At 42.5% G+C, this 20,709-nt stretch overlaps 1 protein-coding gene across 1 annotated transcript in view; it reads right to left on the bottom strand.

Moving 5' to 3' along the window:
- Positions 1-556: 556 nt before the first annotated feature.
- Positions 557-20,709, bottom strand: part of LOC123763886 (uncharacterized) — a 229,387-nt gene continuing 209,234 nt past the window's right edge. Inside the window, exon 12 of the mRNA XM_069339791.1 lies at positions 557-1,500. Coding sequence (XP_069195892.1) covers positions 769-1,500 — 732 coding nt within the window. The 3' untranslated portion in view covers positions 557-768. The remainder of the gene's footprint in view (positions 1,501-20,709) is intronic.

Raw genomic sequence — 20,709 nt, 5'->3', positions numbered from 1 at the left:
AAGACAACAGAAAGAACATTCAAGAACAGCACCAAGTCGTCAGGAAGGGAACAATCAGAAAGGAGAAGAGGTAGAGAGGAATAATTAAATGAGAAAGATGTAAATAAGGATCCAGCAAGATTGGTAAAAACAGCAGCAGGAGCATAAGGCTTCAAATAGACCAGAGAACAGGCTGTCCCATGGAGCATCATACTCCAGCAGCCGCCCACCAAGCCCCCCTCACAACGACAATGGGCTGGAAAGCGATGGGGAAATTTGATCAAATCCAACCTAACTTATCATTACTAAGTCAGTAATTCACGTTCATAATACATTTATAATATAAATTGGAATAAACCAATTTTAAATGAAATATTTGAAAATAACAAAAATCACTGCCTGTTAGGTAAATTGGGCCTTGCAGACTAGGTCCAGTAGTACAGTATGATTCTGGCTATAGGTACAATGTGCTTACACATACACACATATATTGTTGTAAATGTATGTGTACACATGCAGAAGCAGAGCAATAAAGATATATGCAGAGAAACTTCAAAGGCATCTAAAACACAATGAATAGGGTACTGTATTATGAATTTATTTACTGTACAGTACATGTCACATGTCCACCAAATTAGTAATATTTCTGTATTGGGATAAACCATTGATCCTTACATATTTCTGATATTCTGGCCAGGCCACATGATGTTCCAGTCAGGCCATGTGATATTCTAGTCAGGATGCACGATACTTTGATTGGAACATATGATGTTCTGGTCAGGCTCTCTGCTATTCTATCTTTACCATCTGATGTTCTGATCTGAGAACACGACGTTTTGGCCTGGCCTGACCATATGATGTCCTGGTGTTGTCATCTGATGTTCTAATCTGGGTCCTGGTCAAGTCAAATGAAAGTTTGGCCTGACCATCTGGTGTTTTTGGTTGGGCATTTAACATCCTTGTCTGACTATCTGGTGTTCTTGGTTGGGCATTTAACATCCTTGTCTGACTATCTGGTATTCTTGGTTGGGCATTTAACATCCTTGTCTGACTATCTGGTATTCTTGGTTGGGCATTTAACATCCTCATCTGACCAAATGAAGTCTTGGCCTGAGCATTTGATGATTTGGCCTGACCATCTGATGTTCCGGCCTGACCATCTGATGTTTTGGTCTGACCATCTGATGTTTTGGTCTGACCATCAGATGTTTTGACCTGACCATCTGATGTTTTGGTCTGACCATCTAATGTTTTGGCCTGACCATCTGATGCTTTGGCCAGACTATACAATGTTTTGGCCTGACCATCTGATGTTTTGGCCTGACCATCTGATGCTTTGGCCAGACTATACAATGTTTTGGCCTGACCATCTGATGTTTTGACCTGACCATCTGATGTTTTGGCCTGACCATCTGATGTTTTGACCTGACCATCTGATGTTTTGACCTGCCCATATGATGTTCCGGCTTGAGCAAATGAAGCTCTGGCCTGCCCATATGACCAGTTAGGCAGTGGGGCACCCTAGAAAAAGAAATAATATTTAGAACTAGTTAAATACATAAAATTTACATTTCCATCATAATAAACTGTCCAAGGAATACTACAATTTTTTTTATATAATTTTTATACAGTGTATGAAATTTGGATACTTCATGGCTTTCGCATATGCAACATTACCCATTTAGTGTGGATTGAGTACCATATACCCCTAAATTCGTTCATTACACCATTCTACTGTCATCAATTTTTTATCCCTAACTTTGCAAATGGTGCTATTTTGAGGTGATCATGACTCAAAAATAGTTAACCAATCAAGTGGGAAAAAAGTAATTATCGAGATAAGGTGCTAAGCCAGTATGACTATACTGTAACCACGCGATTATCCGGGATTCGAACATCCGGAAAACACCCTTATACGGCCAAAATCGTGAACGGATAAAGTTATCTCAATATCCGGCCAAAATGGCCACGGGAGCCGGATAAAAGCTGGTTTAGCCGGAAAAAAATTCGGCCGTACCGTATTAATGCCATCTGCCTGTGGCTCTAGATGCATGGTGGAGGAGGGGGTGGGGTGGGTGGGTTGTGTCGGGAGGGTGGGAGGGGTGCGTCGAGAGGGACCACATGGGTACAGGAATTACCATTAATTTTAGAACAATTAATCATAGCCAAAAACAAATGAAATAAGTACTAGTAATTATGTAATAAATATATAAGTTTCCTAAAAGCAATGTGCACAGGCTGAAGTTTCCTTAAAAAATATTGCGAGTTTTTTTCCTCCTGGTGGCCTACATAACGTGCTATAGCTGCCCCAAGTGGACCCGTCCAACACTGGTCAACCCATGTGCTCCCGTCCCTCATGTTATACACAGTGCTGCGCCATTAGTGAAATATTTTTTTAAATAACTTTTTTATTTTCATAGTAACTTTGAACATTTTTGGCCAAGACTGTCTGGTAGCAGCATCAATCTTTCTGGAGGTGTTATGAGGAAGAAAGTTGTCCTAGCAATTAAAGACAAGTTACGTGTTGTTCAACCAGTGAGGCGTCACAGGCAGCCAAATACCTTCAACAAGTGAGGCGCCACAGGCAAGCCAAGCGCCTTCAACAAGTGAGGTGTCACATGCAAGCCAAATGCCTTCAACCAGTGAGGATTCAGCAGCTGGCAGTCAAAACTAACTTTGCTTAATGAACTGTACAGTAATTTTAAGTGTTAATTTTAGTGTTGTGTTAGTATAGCTTATGTAAATTGTTAAGAATTCTTAACTTCAAGATGTGTGGCATCAATCAAGAAGACGAACACCAACAATTGTAGACATGACAATTGACAATTGTATGATGATGTATGATGACAATTGTAGAGTTTTTGTTGATCTACAAGGAGCATTTGATAAAGCCAATGGGAAAGTAATCTTATACGAATTAGCCAATCTGGGAATAACAGGGAGATTGCTACATTGGATAAGGGATTATCTACAAGGCAGAAAAGGTCAGGTGTATTACCAGGGATACATGTCTGAGGAATGGATGTTTCAGTTAGGTATCCCACAAGGGGGAGTTTTAAGTCCCACCTTATTCAATGTATTAATGAACAGATTAGCATCAGAGATGTATCCTCCAGGGGTCACGATGATCATATATGCTGATGACATTCTTATACAAGGCACCTCTGGGAACAAAATTCAAACTGCTCTTAACATACTTGGTACAACCTGTCACAAGTTAGGCTTAGTTATAAATGCAGATAAAACCAAATATGAGTATAGGAAACGAAGAAATATAACACTTACTTTAAGTGGTGTGGAACTGAGCCGTGTTCAGAAGTACAAGTATCTGGGCATGTATGTTGGATACACATGTGAGAGTAAAAATGCTGAAATAAATCATATCAGCACCTTATGTAAAGCCCGTCTGCATCCTCTAAAAGCACTGGCTTTTTCTGGTAAAGGTGTTGGGGTACCTATCTTGCAGATGTTGGGGTACCTATACCTATAGCACTACCTATACATAAGCACTGTTCGGTCCCTGATAGACTACGCAGCACCCGTTTTGTCTTACACAGGCCAAGGCAGAATTAAAAAAATAGAGCTGATACAGAACGAGGCTATGAGGATTATTCTTGGATGTCAAAGAAATGCAATGATTGAAATAATGAGAATGGAATTGAATTTACAGAGTATGTATGATAGAGTCCGTGACATTAACACTAGAGTACCTATTCGTTTCATGTGGAGAAAAGGAGGGGATAAGCTGTTTGAGAGCGTTCAGACCTGCTTGAGTGACGTACACACTTCCAGGAAACTGAGGGAGACACACTACACGAGGGGATTAGCTCATGACCTCAGGGAATACGATGTACTTGACTGCTGTAAACCCTCTCGACAGTGTAATAGGTCTGCTCCCTGGAAAGTACAGAAAATAGACGTCGAAATTGTACCCCTCAATGTGAAAAAGATTCATCATGAACCGGGACAATTATGGTGTTTGTATGGAAGCATGATATCTCGGTTACCAAGAGGCAACAGTTTACATGTACAGTGGTACCTCGGAATGCGAGTGTCCCTGTATGCGAGTTTTTCGGAAGACGAGCAGGATTTACTCCAAAAATATGTCTCGGAAGGCGAGTTTGTTGATACGTGTACAGGCCGACTGGCGCGTGGTGGCATGGCGATCGCGCCTCAGTTTACCAGTGTCTCGTGTCCAGTGACTATCCCACCTGAATTCTTCACAAGGATTTACAGTTTTTTATCGATTTTTTGGCCATTTGAGCATAAAAGTTGTCATTATATATCTTGCCATGGGTCTCAAGAAAGCCATTGGTAAGGTTCAACCTAAGAAAATAGCTGTGAGTAGAGGCAGCAGAGGATGTCCCTTCTTGATTAAGAAAATGTGTGAAGTATGGGAAGAACGGCAAAGTTTTGTTGAAAAAACTCACCCAGATAAAGCTGTAGCAGGCCGTTGCATTGACCTTTTAAATGATAATGTGATGTCTTACTACAGACAAGTGTTAAAATGTAGGGAAAAACAAGTGTCTTTAGACAAATTCTTAGTAAAACAAGCAAGTCCTAGTGGTATGCAGGCAAAATGTGCCAGTGTGTGCATACCAGTGAAGTCCTCACTGCCTGATGTGATAATGGAAGGGGACTCCCCTTCCAAACAGTAACTCCTCTCTTCCTCCCACCTCCTCACCATCTTCCTTACGCCTACAGCATTCAACAGCAAGGTAAGTAATAACTTGAACATAGTTTTGTAGGTTTATTTAGATGAATTAGGTATAAAAATTTAGTTTGATGTGGGGTTTTTGGGGTAGTCAGGAATGGATTAATTCATTTTCCTTATTTCTTATGGGGAAATTAGCTTCGGAATGCGAGTTTTCGGAATACGAGGCGTCTCCAGGAACCAATTAAACTCATAAACTGAGGTATGCCTGTACAGTGGTACCTCGGAACGCGAGTGTCCCTGTATGTGAGTTTTTCGGAATACGAGCAGGATTTCCTCGGAAAATGTGTCTCGGAAGGCGAGGGTTACCTCGGAACACGAGTTTGTTGATACGTGTACAGGCCGACTAGCGCATGGTGGCACGGCGATCGCGCCTCAGTTTACCAGTGTCTCGCGCCCAGTGACTATTCTACCTGAATTCTTCTCAAGGATTTACAGTTTTTTGTCGTTTTTTTGGCCATTTGAGCATAAAAGTTGTCATTATATAACTCGCCATGGGTCTCAAGAAAGCCATTGGTAAGGTTCAACCTAAGAAAATAGCTGTGAGTAGAGGCAGTAGAGAATGTCCCTTGTTGATTAAGAAAATGTGTGAAGTATGGGAAGAATTGCGAAGTTTTGTTGAAAAAAACTCACCCAGATAAAGCTGTAGCAGGCCGTTGCATTGACCTTTTAAATGACAATGTGATGTCTTACTACAGAGAAGTGTTAAAATGTAGGGAAAAACAAGTGTCTTTAGACAGATTCTTAGTAAAACAAGCAAGTCCTAGTGGTATGCAGGCAAAATGTGCCAGAGTGTGCATACCAGTGAAGTCCTCACTGCCTGATGTTATAATGGAAGGAGACTCCCCTTCCAAACAGTAACACCTCTCCTCCTCACATCTTCCATACACCAACAGCAGTCCTCAGCAAGGGTAAGTAATAACTTGAACATAGTTTTGTAGGTTTATTTAGATGAATTAGGTATAAAAATTTAGTTTGATGTGGGTTTTTTGGGGTAGTCAGGAACGGATTAATTCATTTCCCATTATTTCTTATGGGGAAATTAGCTTCGGAATACGAGCCATCTCCAGGAACGAATTAAACTCTTAAACTGAGGTACCCCTGTATATTGCGACGGGTCGGTGGCAGAGGATGGCAGGGCAGGGTGTGGTGTCCTAATAAGAGAATATACGGAGTTTAGGACTGTGGACAGGATAATTGAACTCCGGCTTAGTAATTATATATCATCCACACAAGCTGAACTGCAGGCCATTCTGGTGTGTTTGGAGGAAGTACGTCATGACGACAAAAACGTTTTTGTATTTGTCAATAGCCGAGGAGCACTTGAGTCCTTAAACAGTCGAAACCCAGTCTTCATGTCCATAGTTGAGGATTGTAAGAAAAGAATAACTGAGATACAGCTGAAAGGTCATAGTGTGAAACGTTTTTGTATTTGTCAATAGCCGAGGAGCACTTGAGTCCTTAAACAGTCGAAACCCAGTCTTCATGTCCATAGTTGAGGATTGTAAGAAAAGAATAACTGAGATACAGCTGAAAGGTCATAGTGTGAAATTCATGTGGATTCCATCTCATGTTGGAATAGTGCTCAACGAGGTGGCGGATGACTTGGCCAAACGTGCCACATCAAAACCACAAGTTGACATTGAATGTGAATTCACAATGAGACAAATAAGAAGCAAAATCAGAAATATTCAGGCACAGGCAGAAGTGGAGAGGAGAGATATAATGTATGAGAGAAGTCAAACCATGCAACACTACATGTATTTGAGTCAAAACATCCATTTCACTTATGGTAAAAGGAGAAATGCTTGGAGTGACTCTGTGTACATGCGGCTCAGGCTTGGGTACAAATATTACTGGGAATATGGGATAGGTGTTCATGATAATGACACAAAGTGTAAACTATGTGGTATGTTAAGGTCTCACACCCTTACCCATTATGTTCTTGATTGTCCGTTGATAACAGTAATGTATATAGAAACACTGAGATAAGGACTGTTCCTGAACAAATAGCCTGGATGTGTCACAACAGAAAGGTTGATGATATTCTTGAGAGATATAAGAATTTTGCACCAAGACTAATTTTTTGTTGAATTATTTGCATGTCTCTTGCAAATTGTCTATACAGTATACCTAGGTCATAAAAGTATTTGTGTGTACGTCTGATACCATACTACTTGTGAAAAGGAGGAAATGTAGATGTTTATCTCTCAGAATGTTTGGTAATATGTTTATTGTTTGTGGTGTGTGTATATGTATGTATTAACACGATGTACTGAACGGGGTGAGAATAGCTTGAGCTACCTCATCCCTTTGTGTGTATTTTACATCAATAAACTTATTTCAATTTCAATTTCAATACCAACAAGGTAAGCTGAGGTTTCTAGTTGAATATTTAATAATTATATGTGGCAAGGCAATTCAAATTATGTTGTTTGTAGTATAAAAATAGTTGGAAATGGTCACTTTTGGACTCGTAGGTGAAAAAGTACCATTATCCGAAAATGTGATAATCCGGCTGGCGGTCCTTCCCATATAGTCCGGATGATCGAGTGGAGACAGTACAGTCAATGAAAAAAATCAAATGCAGTAATTGCAGCAGTGTGCTAAACATACCTAAACCCTCTCGGCACATACACCAACTTTGCCGTTCATTAACTCGGATACTCGTACTCATTAACTTGCCCTCCTATTTTCATTATTTTGATACAACATACATCTCACAACTGTCAAATTCTACAGCATAAAACCAACAAATGCCTCTTTTTTGGTGATATTTTGTTGCTAACTACCTGGATCAATTCACCCACCCAATTCAATCCACACTAGGCCTTTGTTAGTCAAAAGCCTTTAGGGAACCAGAGGCCAAAACCTGGCCCTCTCTATAGAGGCACAGGAAACAGACAATACTAGATCACACTAACCAAGAGAAAGCCGCCAGAAAGGTGAGACAATACAGATAATCAGCAAGGTAAACAGAACATAAAAAATGAGAAAATATACCCTAACTAAGCAAACCACCAGATTGTGAAGCAGTTCACTTGCTGGTCCCACTCATGCACTGCCTGGTGACTATGAACCACCAGGTCGTGAAGCCGTTCACTCGCTAGTATCACTCGTGCACTGCCCGGTGACTATGAACCACCAGTTTGTGAAGCAGTTCACTCACTAGTCCCACTCGTGCACTGCCCGGTGACTACAAACATCAGGTCGCGAACCAGTTCACTTGCTGGTCCCACTCGTGCACTGCCCGGTGACAATGAACCACCAGGTCGTGAAGCAGTTCACTTGCTAGACCCACTTGTGCACTGCCCGGTGACTACGAGTCAGCAGTTCACTCGCTGGTCCCACTCGTGCACTGGCTGGTGACAACGAACCACCAGGTTGTGAAGCAATTCACTTGCCAGTCCCACTTGTGCACTGCCTGGTAACTACGAACCACCGACGGGGCTCCCCCCAGAAAAACAAGAACTGAATGTAATGAAACGCCATTTTCTGGGTGAGTCCCGGAGGCTCCCCGGCATCCCTTCCTCCGGTTGGCGGTGTTTTTCGCGTTGTTTGACATCCAGCCTAAGAACTGCTGGTTGGATCGCCGGAGCGGATGGTCTGGGGCTCCCCCTTCCCCCTCCCGGGGAGGGGGGGGGGGTGGCACAGACGGCGACGCGGCGACGTGATGATGATATGCTAGTTTGATAATTTTGTTTGGTGAGTTCTGTCCACTCATTCGGCTTTTGGTAGCAATATTTTCACCAGAATTGGGGTTTGTTTTGGGGCACCTACCTTTCTGGGTGCCTGTCCCGGTCGATGGCAGACATAGAAAGCTCCCAACCATAGGGGGTTTCTATAGGCCATTGCTCCTCGTGCCTCTCTGAGGGGGGCCAGGTTCTGGCTCGTGGTCCCCAATAGGCAAGAACTCCATGCACTTTGACTGATGCCAGAAAGTTATACATATCCATTCAGCCTGGATAGCTCCGGGGAGCCAATGGGGGCTCCCCCCAGAAAAATATACTGTAACATGACAGACTTTTGCTATTTGAGAAATTATTTATGTTATTGGCTCTTTCAAAACAACACGAGCCCAGGTGGCTGAGTCAAATTAATATACACACAGCACCACATGGGCGTTATGTTCGGATGTGTCGCCACAGTTCAGTGACCTACGGCCTCGAAACATTACACTTAAGAACTCATCTCTAAAATAAGTATTTTTATAGCTCTTATTATCCAAATAATGTTGCTAAACTAAGTATGTAACACAAAAATATATAATATAATTTAAATCCAATATTTGAGAGAAATTTATGTTATTGAATGTGGCTTAACCATTTAACTGCGCCAATCAAGTATTCTCGGTCGGTGGGAAACTGCGCCAACCGAAAAAACTCTTTGATTTTTTCGTACCCATTCTAAACGAGTGCACTGTTGGTTGTGTACGAAATGGACTCTTAGGACCTCCAGTGAGAGGCAGCCATCTTGGAAAAAATTCCCAGAATGCCCTAGGGCTGCTGGCTGGGTTGGTACTGAGTGAGCAACCATGGGTGGCGCACACGCCTCTGGCTCCCAAACACCCTGTTTGACACGGTGTTGAAAGATCGCGCTCTGTTGGTGAAATTCACACCTTATTGTTTGAAGAACAGAAGGGTCATAATATTGGTGAAGTTAGGCGCAATAAGGACCTAACACAGGTTGGATTACAAGCTTGGCTACATACCACCTACTGAACGAAGAAAAAGGAAGCGAAAATCTATCTGTACCTGGTGCAATGAGAGCGAAGTCGCGCCGTGTACCATGGATTACTTCGTTGACCAACACACTAAAAGGTGAAGGGACGACGACGTTTCGGTCCGTCCTGGACCATTCTCAAGTCAATTGTGAGAATTCTCAATCAACTTGAGAATGGTCCAGGACGGACCGAAACGTTGTTGTCCCTTCATCTTCTAGTGTGTGGTCTGGTCAACATACTTCATCTACGTTATTGTGACTCATCGCCTGCACATGGACTACTTCATTGATTATTACTCACTTCCGAAGTAATGAGTGTGTAATACAGTGTGTTACTGTGTAAATAGTATGTGAAACTGTACATATTGTAATTTTAGTGTATTTTTAACAAGTAATATTGTGACAATAAACATTTATTGTGGACACATTACTGACACATGTATCACAGTTCCATGGAACATTATGAACGTTCTACTATATACATACAGTATTGTAAAGGACACAAATATACATCATATACGATAAAAAAAAAAAATAAAACCACACTGGAAATACATAGAACAAATAATTGAAAATATATTTGTGGCAACACCTGGTGCTTGAATGGCCTGCACCACCGTGTCTGGGCGTGTAACGCACTGGCGACCAGCCCCTGATGACATCACAGCGCACCTTGTCCATGTCCCCACAGCCAAAGTAAGTGTTATTTGGTATTTATTTTTACATAGACATGTTCAGGGAGGGGAATTTATCATTTTACGAAGAAAAAATAATTTTTTGGGAACACTTTATTTCATGCGCACGGGGAATTTCACAATAAACTCGGCGCAGCACGGTGGTTAAACACAGCCTACGGTAGGCCTAGAACTGCACCCACATCGACTGATGCCAAAGTTAGGGATATCCACATCAGCCTGGATAGCTCTGGGGAGCCTCCGGGTCTCGCCCAGAAAATGGCATTTCATTACATTCATCACTGTTTTTATTTTACTACAGCTGTATTGTTATACAACAAGATGTGTCGGAGGCATGCTAATAGTGTCTTATCTACCAAGAGGAAGAGGAGTTTTTATACATTGAGCAGAAATTAAAATTAATAGAGGAACAATAATGTGGATACTCTGTTACTAGGCTGGCAACAGAATTTAATGTCGGGAAAAGTACAGTGTGCGATATCAATAAACAAAGATGATATGTCACCAGTGGAGCTTGACAAGGCTCTGCCCCTGACGAGCAGAGCCTTGTCGACAGTACCAAACAACTATCACAACCCGAAGTTCAAATATCTGGCCAGGACATAACAGAAAACACCCATGGTATTTTCTAATACTGTAGACACTCGATTATCCGGATAATGCCCTTATACGGCCAAAATCATGACTGGATAAAGTTATCTCAATATCTGGCCTAAATGTCTGTAGGAGCCGGAAAATCGGGTGTTTGACCGGATAAAAAATTTGGGCCTGTTAACTTGCTGCTGATTTTGCAATATCTGGACAGTCAGCCGGACAAGTCGTGAATTGTCCGGATACGAAAGCCAGGCAGCGAGCCATACCGTATTAATCCCGTACGGCTGTGGCTCTAGGCGCATGGGGTAGGAGGGGGTGGGGTGGGTGGGTGGTGTCGGGAGAGAGAGGGAGCATTGGGAGGGACCACCTGGGGAGTAAGGGGGATGTGGAGGGGCCTATACACTACAATACAGGAATTACCATTTATTTCAGAAAAATTCATCATAGCCAAAAACAAAAGAAATATTAGTAATAATGTAATAACAAATATACAAGTTTCCTTCAAAAATATTGTGAGTTTTTTTCCTCCTGGTGGCCTACGTAAGGTGCCTCCTCCCTGCCCCAAGTGGACCCGTCCAGGCCTGGTCAAGCCATGTGCTCTCGACCCATGTGTTACACTACAGTGCCGTGCCATTAGTAAAATATTTTTTTAAATAACGTTTTTATTTTCATAGTAACTTTGAACATTTTAGGCCAAGACTATGTCTGGTAGCAGTATCAATCTTTCTGGAGGTGTTAAGAGGAAGAAGGTTGTCCTAGCAATTAAAGACAAGTTACGTGTTGTTCAACTTTGTGAAAATGGCCGGTCGACCAAGTGAAGTGAAGTGAAGTCTGAGGCGAACCAAAGAACTGATCATACAACAGGCCAATGAACACAGAAGGCAAGCTAAACTTGATTCTTATAGGATAAGAAATTCAAGCCAAGCACCTTCAATCAGTGAGGCTTCAGCAGCTGGCAGCCAAAACTAACTTTGCTTAATGAACTGTATAGTAATTTTAAGTGTTAATTTTAGTGTTGTGTTAGTATAGGTTACGTAAATTGTTAAGAATTTTTAACTTCAAGATGTGTGGCATCAATCAAGACGACGAACAACAACAAGGTAAGTTGAGGTTTCTAGTTGAATATTTAATAATTATATGTGGCAAGGCAATTCAAATTATGTTGTTTGTAGTATAAAAATAGTTGGAAATGGTCACTTATGGACTCGGAGGTGAAAAAGTACTATTATCCGGAACACGTGGTTATCCGGCTGGGGGACCTCTCCATATAGTCCGGATAATTGAGTGGAGACAGTATTTTACCCTACCCTATTTCTAATATGGTACAGTAGACTAAAAGGATAGTTAGGGATAGATTAGGTTAGGGGTAACCTAACCAAAGTTAGGGATACAGGGGCTACCTGCTGGATGGGATTCTGGGAGTTCTACTCCCCAAGCCTGGCCCGAGGCCAGGCTTAACTTGTGAGTTTGGTTCACCAGGCTGTTGCTTGGAGCGGCCCACAGGTCCACATACCCACAACAGCGCGGTTGGTCTGGCACGTTTTTTAGAAAACAGTATAGATTTCTCTTGAAGATGTCCACAGTTATCTTGAGATGAATTTCGGGGCTTTTTTTTAGTGTCCCCGCGGCCCGGTCCTCGACCAGGCCTTCACCCCCAGGAAGCAGCCCGTGACAGCTGACTAACACCCAGGTACCTATTTTACTGCTAGGTAACAGGGGCATAGGGTGAAAGAAACTCTGCCCAATGTTTCTCGCCGGCGCCTGGGATTGAACCCGGGACCACAGTGTAGTGTGCTGTCTGCTCGGCCGACTGGCTCCCCAAGCAGGTTGGTTGTTCCGGCAATATTTCTAATAGATGCTGGGAGGACGTTGAACAGCCGCGGTCCTCCGATGTTTATACAGTGTTCTCTGATTGTGCCTATGGAACCTCTGCTCTTCACTGGTTCTATTCTGCATTTTCTTCCATATCGTTCACTCCAGTACGTTGTTATTTTACTGTGTAGATTTGGGACCTGGCCATCCAGTATTTTCCATGTGTATATTATTTGGTATCTCTCTTGTCTCCTTTCTAGCGAGTACATTTGGAGAGCTTTGAGACGATCCCAATAATTTAGGTACTTTATCGCGTCTGTGCGTGCCGTACATGTTCTCTGTATTCCCTCTATTTCAGCAATCTCCCCTGCTCTGAAGGGGAAAGTGAGTACTGAGCAGTACTCAAGACAGGACAACACAAGTGACTTGAAGAGTACAACCATTGTGATGGGATCCCTGCATTTGAAAGTTCTCCTAATCCATCCTATCATTTTTTTGGCTGTCGCAATATTTGCTTGGTTATGCTCCCTAAACATTAGGTCGTCAGACATCATTATTCCCAAATCCTTGACATGCTGTTTTTCTACTATGGGTAGATTTGATTGTATTTTGTACCCTGTATTATGTTTCAGATCCTCATTTTTGCTGTACCTGAGTACCTGGAATTTATCACTGTTAACCCTTGTGTTGCTAAGGGGCTAATTAGCCTTTGTCACCCACAGGCGCACAAAAAAAAAAAAAAAAATTCTTCCTAACCTGTTATGTTCTCTGACCACGAGAAAAATAAAAAAAAATTAATTGTACATACCGACGACGTAATTGAGCTGACAATATGGGCGATGATGTCACAATCTGCATGTTCACTTATGCAAAGTGCGTCCTGGAGGTGTCGCCTTCAAGCAGCCACAGTTGACACAAATTTATTTTGTGGCATTATTTACAGTGTCTAGGCTTATTTTATCACTAATATTATTCACTAATTGTGTTGCGTGTAATGTTATATCATGGTGAATGGCAATAAATGTTGCATACATCGAGTATACACATGTGCGCACAAATGTTTTCCATTATGCCAATATAATATGTATTCACACTGTTCATTATTATATTTACACACATGCATGCACTAGTTGATACCTAGTTGATGGGGTTCTGGGAGTTTTTCTACTTCCCAAGCCCGGCCGAGGCCAGGCTCGACTTGTGAGAGTCTGATCTACCAGGCTGTTGCTTGGAGCGGCCCGCAGGGCCACATACCCACCACAGCCCGGCTGATCAGGATCTTCTCTTAGAAAACCGTCCAGTTTTCTCTTGAAGATGTCCACGGTTGTTCCGGCAATATTTCTTATACATAGTCGCTGAGAGGACGTTGAACAACAGCGGACCTCTGATGTTTATACAGTGCTCTCTGATTGTGCCTATGGCACCTCTGATCTTCACTGGTTCAATCTTGCATTTTCTTCCATACCGTTCACTCCAGTACGTTGTTATTTTACTGTGTAGATTTGGGACCTGGCCCTCCAGTATTTTCCATGTGTATATTATTTGGTATCTCTCTCGTCTCCTTTCTAGAGAGTACATTTGGAGAGCTTTGAGACGATCCCAATAATTTAGGTGTTTTATCTCGTCTATGCGTGCCGTATATGTTCTCTGTATTCCTTCTATTTCAGCAATCTCTCCTGCTCTGAAGGGGGAAGTGAGTACTGAGCAGTACTCGAGACAGGACAACACAAGTGACTTGAAGAGTACAACCATTGTGATGGGATCTCTGGATTTGAAAGTTCTCGTAATCCATCCGATCATTTTCCTGGCTGACGCGATATTTGCTTGGTTATGCTCCCTAAACGTTAGATCGTCGGACATCATTATTCCCAAATCCTTGACATGCTGTTTTTCTACTATGGGAAGATTTGATTGTGTTTTGTACCCTGTATTATGTTTCAGATCCTCATTTTTGCTGTACCTGAGTACCTGAAATTTATCACTGTTAAACATCATGTTATTTTCTGCTGCCCAGTCAAAAACTTTGTTGACAACTGCTTGTAGTTTTTCAATGTCTTCAGCAGAGGTAATTTTCATGCTGATTTTTGTGTCATCTGCAAAGGACGACACGAAGCTGTGACGAGTATTTGTCTATATCAGATATGAGAATAAGGAACAGTAGCGGTGCAAGAACTGTACCTTGAGATACAGAGCTTTTAACATCGCTTGGACTCGATTTTATCTGATTGACTGTTACTCTTTGTGTTCTGTTCGACAGGAAATTAAGTATCCAGCATCCTACTTTTCCAGTTATTCCCATTGACCTCATTTTGTGAGCTATCACCCCCATGGTCACATTTGTCGAACGCCTTTGCAAAGTCTGTGTATACAACATCTGCATTTTGCTTTTCTTCTAGGGCTTCTGTGATTTTGTCATAGTACTCACCTAGTTGTATTCACCTAGTTGTGTTTGCGGGGGTTGAGCTCTGGCTCTTTGGTCCCGCCTCTCAACCGTCAGTCAACAGGTGTACAGATTCCTGAGCCTATTGGGCTCTATCATATCTACACTTGAAACTGTGTATGGAGTCAGCCTCCACCACATCACTTCCTAATGCATTCCATTTGTCAACCACTCTGACACTAAAAAAGTTCTTTCTAATATCTCTGTGGCTCATTTGGGCACTCAGTTTCCACCGTGTCCCCTTGTGTTAAATAGACTGTCTTTATCTACCCTATCAATTCCCTTCAGAATCTTGAATGTGGTGATCATCGTGTCCCCTAACTCTTCTGTCTTCCAGCAAAGTGAGGTTTAATTCCCGTAGTCTCTCCTCGTAGCTCATACCTCTCAGCTCGGGTACTAGTCTGGTGGCAAACCTTTGAACCTTTTCCAGTTTAGTCTTATCCTTGACTAGATATGGACTCCATGCTGGGGCTGCATACTCCAGGATTGGCCTGACATATGTGGTATACAAAGTTCTGAATGATTCTTTACACAAGTTTCTGAATGCCGTTCGTATGTTGGCCAGCCTGGCATATGCCGCTGATGTTATCCGCTTGATATGTGCTGCAGGAGACAGGTCTGGCGTGATATCAACCCCCAAGTCTTTTTCCTTATCTGACTCCTGAAGAATTTCCTCTCCCAGATAATACCTTGTATCTGGCCTCCTGCTCCCTACACCTATCTTCATTACATTACATTTGGTTGGGTTAAACTCTAACAACCCTTTGTTCGACCATTCCTTCAGCTTGTCCAGGTCTTCTTGAAGCCTCAAACAGTCCTCTTCTGTTTTAATCCTTCTCATAATTTTAGCATCGTCCACAAACATTGAGAGAAATGAATCGATACCCTCCGGGAAATCATTTACATATATCAGAAACAAGATAGGACCGAGTACAGAGCCCTGTGGGACTCCACTGGCGACTTCACGCCAATCGGAGGTCTCACCCCTCACCGTAACTCTCTGCTTCCTATTGCTTAGATACTCCCTTATCCACTGGAGCACCTTACCAGATACACCTGCCTGTCTCTTCAGCTTATGCACCAGCCTCTTATGCGGTACTGTGTCAAAGGCTTTCCGACAATCCAAGAAAATGCAGTCCGCCCAGCCCTCTCTTTCTTGCTTAATCTTTGTCACCTGATTGTAGAATTCTATCAAGCCTGTAAGGCAAGATTTACCCTCCCTGAACCCATGTTGGCGATTTGTCATGAAGTCCCTTCTCTCCAGATGTGTTACCAGGTTTTTTCTCACGATCTTCTCCATCACCTTGCATGGTATACAAGTCAAGGACACTGGCTTGTAGTTCAGTGCCTCTTGCCTGTCGCCCTTTTTGTATATTGGGACCACATTCGCCGTCTTCCATATTTCTGGTAGGTCTCCCGTCTCCAGTGACTTACTATACACTATGGAGAGTGGCAAGCAAAGTGCCTCTGCACACTCTTTCAGTATCCATGGTGAGATCCCATCTGGACCAACAGCCTTTCTAACATCCAGCTCCAGCAGGATAGTGGTTGAGTAACTGTGACAGACAGGATCTTCCCGCTCTAAATCCATGTTGTCCTGGATTGTGCAATTCATTGTTTTCCATAAAACTAGAAATTTGATTCCTAATCACTCTTTCAAACACTTTTATTATGTGTGATGTTAGTGCAACTGGCCTATAATTTTTTGCAAAGGCTTTACTCCCCCCCCTTGTGCAACGGAGCTATATCTGCAGATTTAAGTGCTGCTGGTATCTCCCCTGTATCCAGGCTCTTTCTCCATATTACGCTGAGTGCTCTCGCTACTGGCACTTTACATTTCTTTATGAATATTGAATTCCATGAGTCAGGCCCAGGAGCTGAGTGCATAGGCATATTGTCAATTTCTCTTTCAAAGTCTTCCGAGTTTGTGGTAATATCCGTTATATTATCTGCAGCTTGAATGTCATTCATAAAGAAGCTGTCTGGGTCATCAACTTTCATGTTGTTTATTGGTGTGCTAAACATAGCCTCATACTGGCTTCTTAGAATTTCACTTAATTCTTTGTTGTCCTTTGTGTATGTACCTTTATTTGTAATTAATGGTCCAATACTGGTCGAGGTTTTTGATTTTGATTTTGCGTATGTGAAAAAATATCTTTGATTTTTCTTTATCTCTTGTATAGCTTTCTGTTCCAATTCCATTTCTTCAGACTCATATGATCGCTTCAACGTTTGTTCTATTTCTTCGATCTCCCTGCTTAGGCTTGTTTTCCTTGCTTGTGATAGTTGTGTCTGCCGAAGCATTTCCGTTATTTTTTTCCTTCTCCTGTACAGTCGTCTGCGTTCTCTTTCTAGAGTGGTCCTCTTTCTGCCCCTCCTCACAGGCACGTGCTTCAAGCAGACCTTGTAAGCTTCAGCTGTCAGTTGAGCTATTCCCTGTGTGGGAGTTTTGTCGCTTAAGACCGTCTCCCATTGAATGGTTGCAAGGTATACCTGATCAACCAGGCTGTGACTCATACGTCAGGCTGCGTGCAGCTGCGTCTAACAGCCTGGTTGATCAGTCCAGTAACCAGGAGGCCTGGTCGACGACCGGGCCGCGGGGACGCTAAGCCCCGGAAGCACCTCACGGTAACCTCAAGGTAACATAAGGTCTACATTTATTTTTTCCCAGTCAATCCTCTTATTGTTGAAATTGAATTGATTGAATATTCCTTCTCGCTTGTTGGGTCTCTTAGACCTACTACCGTTATTTATGCTAGTTCGCACTTCAATGAGCTTATGATCTGAGTATGAAGTATCTGAGATTGTGATGTCTCTGATTAGTTCATCATTGTTTGTGAATAACAAGTCTAGTGTGTTTTCGCTCCTAGTTGGTTCTGCAATCTGTTGATTGAGAGAGAATTTGTCACAGAATCTCAAAAGTTCTCTGATTGTGGTTGGTTATTTCCCGGGTCATTCCCTGCTATGATATTTGTGTTAGCCATCTCTCCATCTTAGACTCGGTAAATTGAAATCTCCAAGGAAGATAATATCTGGAGCTGGGTTTGCTAGGTTATCAAGTATGTTCTCTATTTTGTGCATCTGCTCTGTGAATTCCTCAACCATTGTATCTGGCGGTTTATATATTAGAATAATAATTAGGTTTAGTTTCTCTACCTTAATTCCTAGTGCCTCTACCACCTCATTAGTTGAGTTTAGTAGTTCTGTGCATACCAGGTCCTCTTTAATATACAGACCTACTCCTCCATTTGACCTAGTTTTTCTATCACATCTATATAAATTATAATTTGGAATCCAGATTTCACCATCCATGTAATCTTTTGTATGTGTTTCCATGAATGCCCCAAAGTTACAGGTTTTTGCACATTTAGAAGTCTTGGAGAGAGTGGTAGTCGATGAAGCAGTCGACAGCACACAAAGGGACTGCACACGCTTCACACCATGTTTGCACAAGTTTACGTTTTAGATCTCTCCTTTTTGTTGTTTTACAAACTAAGCAATCACATTGGCCTATTGCACGCTTTCCAGCTGGTGGCAAATGTTTAAGTCTGTGTGCTTGAAAGGCCTCCATGTGAGGGAGCCTGGGTGTAGCAGCATGCTGCAACACTGGGTTCATGATGGGTCTTTGTATGCCAGGAACATCTTTGCCAAACTTTACTAATAACTGTGTCGCAGGTGTAAAAGCAAACGAACGGAAACTTGGTTTACATCCAGTTTTCACCAGATACATATTGTAACAGTTCAGCATGCTCATGTCAACAAGATGAAAAAACACTTTTTTATCCACTTCAATGTTTTCCGCACACACTCGACAGTGTCTACCATCATGTCAGATTTATCAACCAAACGCATGTTGATGATATAGTCAAGAACACAATCTGGCTTTATATACTATATCTTGCGTTACTTGGTTAACCTTGCCACTGTTCACCATTGTACCCTCATGAGCGGTTGTCAGCAAGTTCACTTCTCTCTTGTCTTTCCACCTAACTGAGAGTATTTGATCACATTTTCTTAGCTCGCAGTCACCAACTTCAAGTTTATTTTCAAACACTGGCATTTCCCTTCTTCTTGGCTTTATTGTGCCAACCAATCCAGTTCTATTTTCAATCAAAAACCTAGCTAGCAAGGGACTTGTATAGTAATTATCCGTGTACAAAATGTGGCCCTTGTTCATCCATGGTGCCATCAGTGACTTCACCACACTACCTGAGAAACCATGTTGGTCATTTCCAGGAATGTCAACATCGCTAGCAGAATACAGAATCATGTGTAACACATAACCTGTCTCACAGTCACAAAGAACAAAGAATTTCAATCCAAATCTGTTGTGTTTGGAGGGAGTATACTGCTTGAATGCAACACTTCCTTTGAAAAGCACAAGTGATTTGTCAATCACTAGCTTCTGTGCTGGTACGTAGAAATCTCTGAACTTTCCAATCACTTCATTCATATAGTGCCTCACTCGCCAAAGTCTTATCATCCTCTGTCCGGTCTTCATTACTTGCAAAATGTAGAGACCTGAGGAGTATCTGAAACCTATCTCGGGAGATATATTTCCCAAAGAAAGGTGTTGGAATAGTCTGGTCTTTGCTCCAATAATCAGTGATAGGGTGTTTGACACAATGCTTCATCAACATACATATTGCTAAAAATACATACATCTCGCCTACAGTTGTATTTTTCCAACGCTGCAATCGTGAATATTCTGTGATCTCTTTTCCAATGAGCTGCATGAAGGTTCGTTTGGTGTACAATATATTCCATCAACGGCTCATCATAAAATGCTGTAAAATATTCCATTTCACACATGTTGTCCCCATTATTCGGGGAAAGGTCTGTAATCCCGTCTTTATTGTCAAAGGCAGGAATTAGAGGAATAAAATCGTCACCATCACTCCACACAAGTACACCTGGTGTCCTGCGAGACGCAACATGGGCACGACGGCAAGAAAGTGATGCACACCGTGATGCACTACGCAAAATACGGCCGCTACATGCACGTGGGGTGAAAGCACGTGAACATGAGGGTCTTGGTTCATCACTTTGTTCCATGCGGTGGCGCTTGGCTGGGCGAGACGCTGCTGACGCGACAAATTCTCGCCCGATAACACTACTGGTACTAGCAACAGGCGCGGTAACAGTATGCTCTGAATCCACTTCACTAAATCCAGAAGTAATTATCAAAAGAAGGCACCAAACTGGGAAGGCTACGTAGCACCATCAAATGTGCGGAATAATCAAAGGGTGCTAAATATCACCAAGGATGCCAATACGAGAACAAAAACGCATAAGGCGAACGATATCAAAAGTATCCGAGTCACCAAGAATTCTATTGAGGGACAGGTAACTGCGAGGGGCGGTCGGAAAGCAAGACACACGCTTGTCCTGGAAGTCAGGACATTCAAGAAGGACATGCACGACCGTAAGAGGGACAATGCAATTAGGACAATAAGGAGCAGGGCGGCGCTCCAAGTGACCATGGGTTAAGCGAGTATGGCCAATACGCAACCTCGCCAGAGCTGTTTCCCATCGCCGGTTACGGTGGTAGGAGGACGGCCACGAGGAAACACAACACTTAAGAGTACGTAGTTTGTTACCAGTAACAGACGACCAAGAAGCCTGCCAACGGGTAAGGACGAAGGAATGGATAACCGGGTAAAAGTCTGAATATGGAATACCTTTACGAGAGATGGGACAAGAGCGGACAGCTTCCTTGGCGGCAGCATCGGCACGCTCATTTAACGACACAC

This window comes from Procambarus clarkii, chromosome 5, assembly GCF_040958095.1.
Source record: "Procambarus clarkii isolate CNS0578487 chromosome 5, FALCON_Pclarkii_2.0, whole genome shotgun sequence".
Lineage (NCBI taxonomy): Eukaryota > Metazoa > Arthropoda > Malacostraca > Decapoda > Cambaridae > Procambarus > Procambarus clarkii.
The sequence above is the reverse complement of the archived record's forward strand: the minus strand, read 5'-3'. Positions and strand labels throughout refer to the sequence as shown.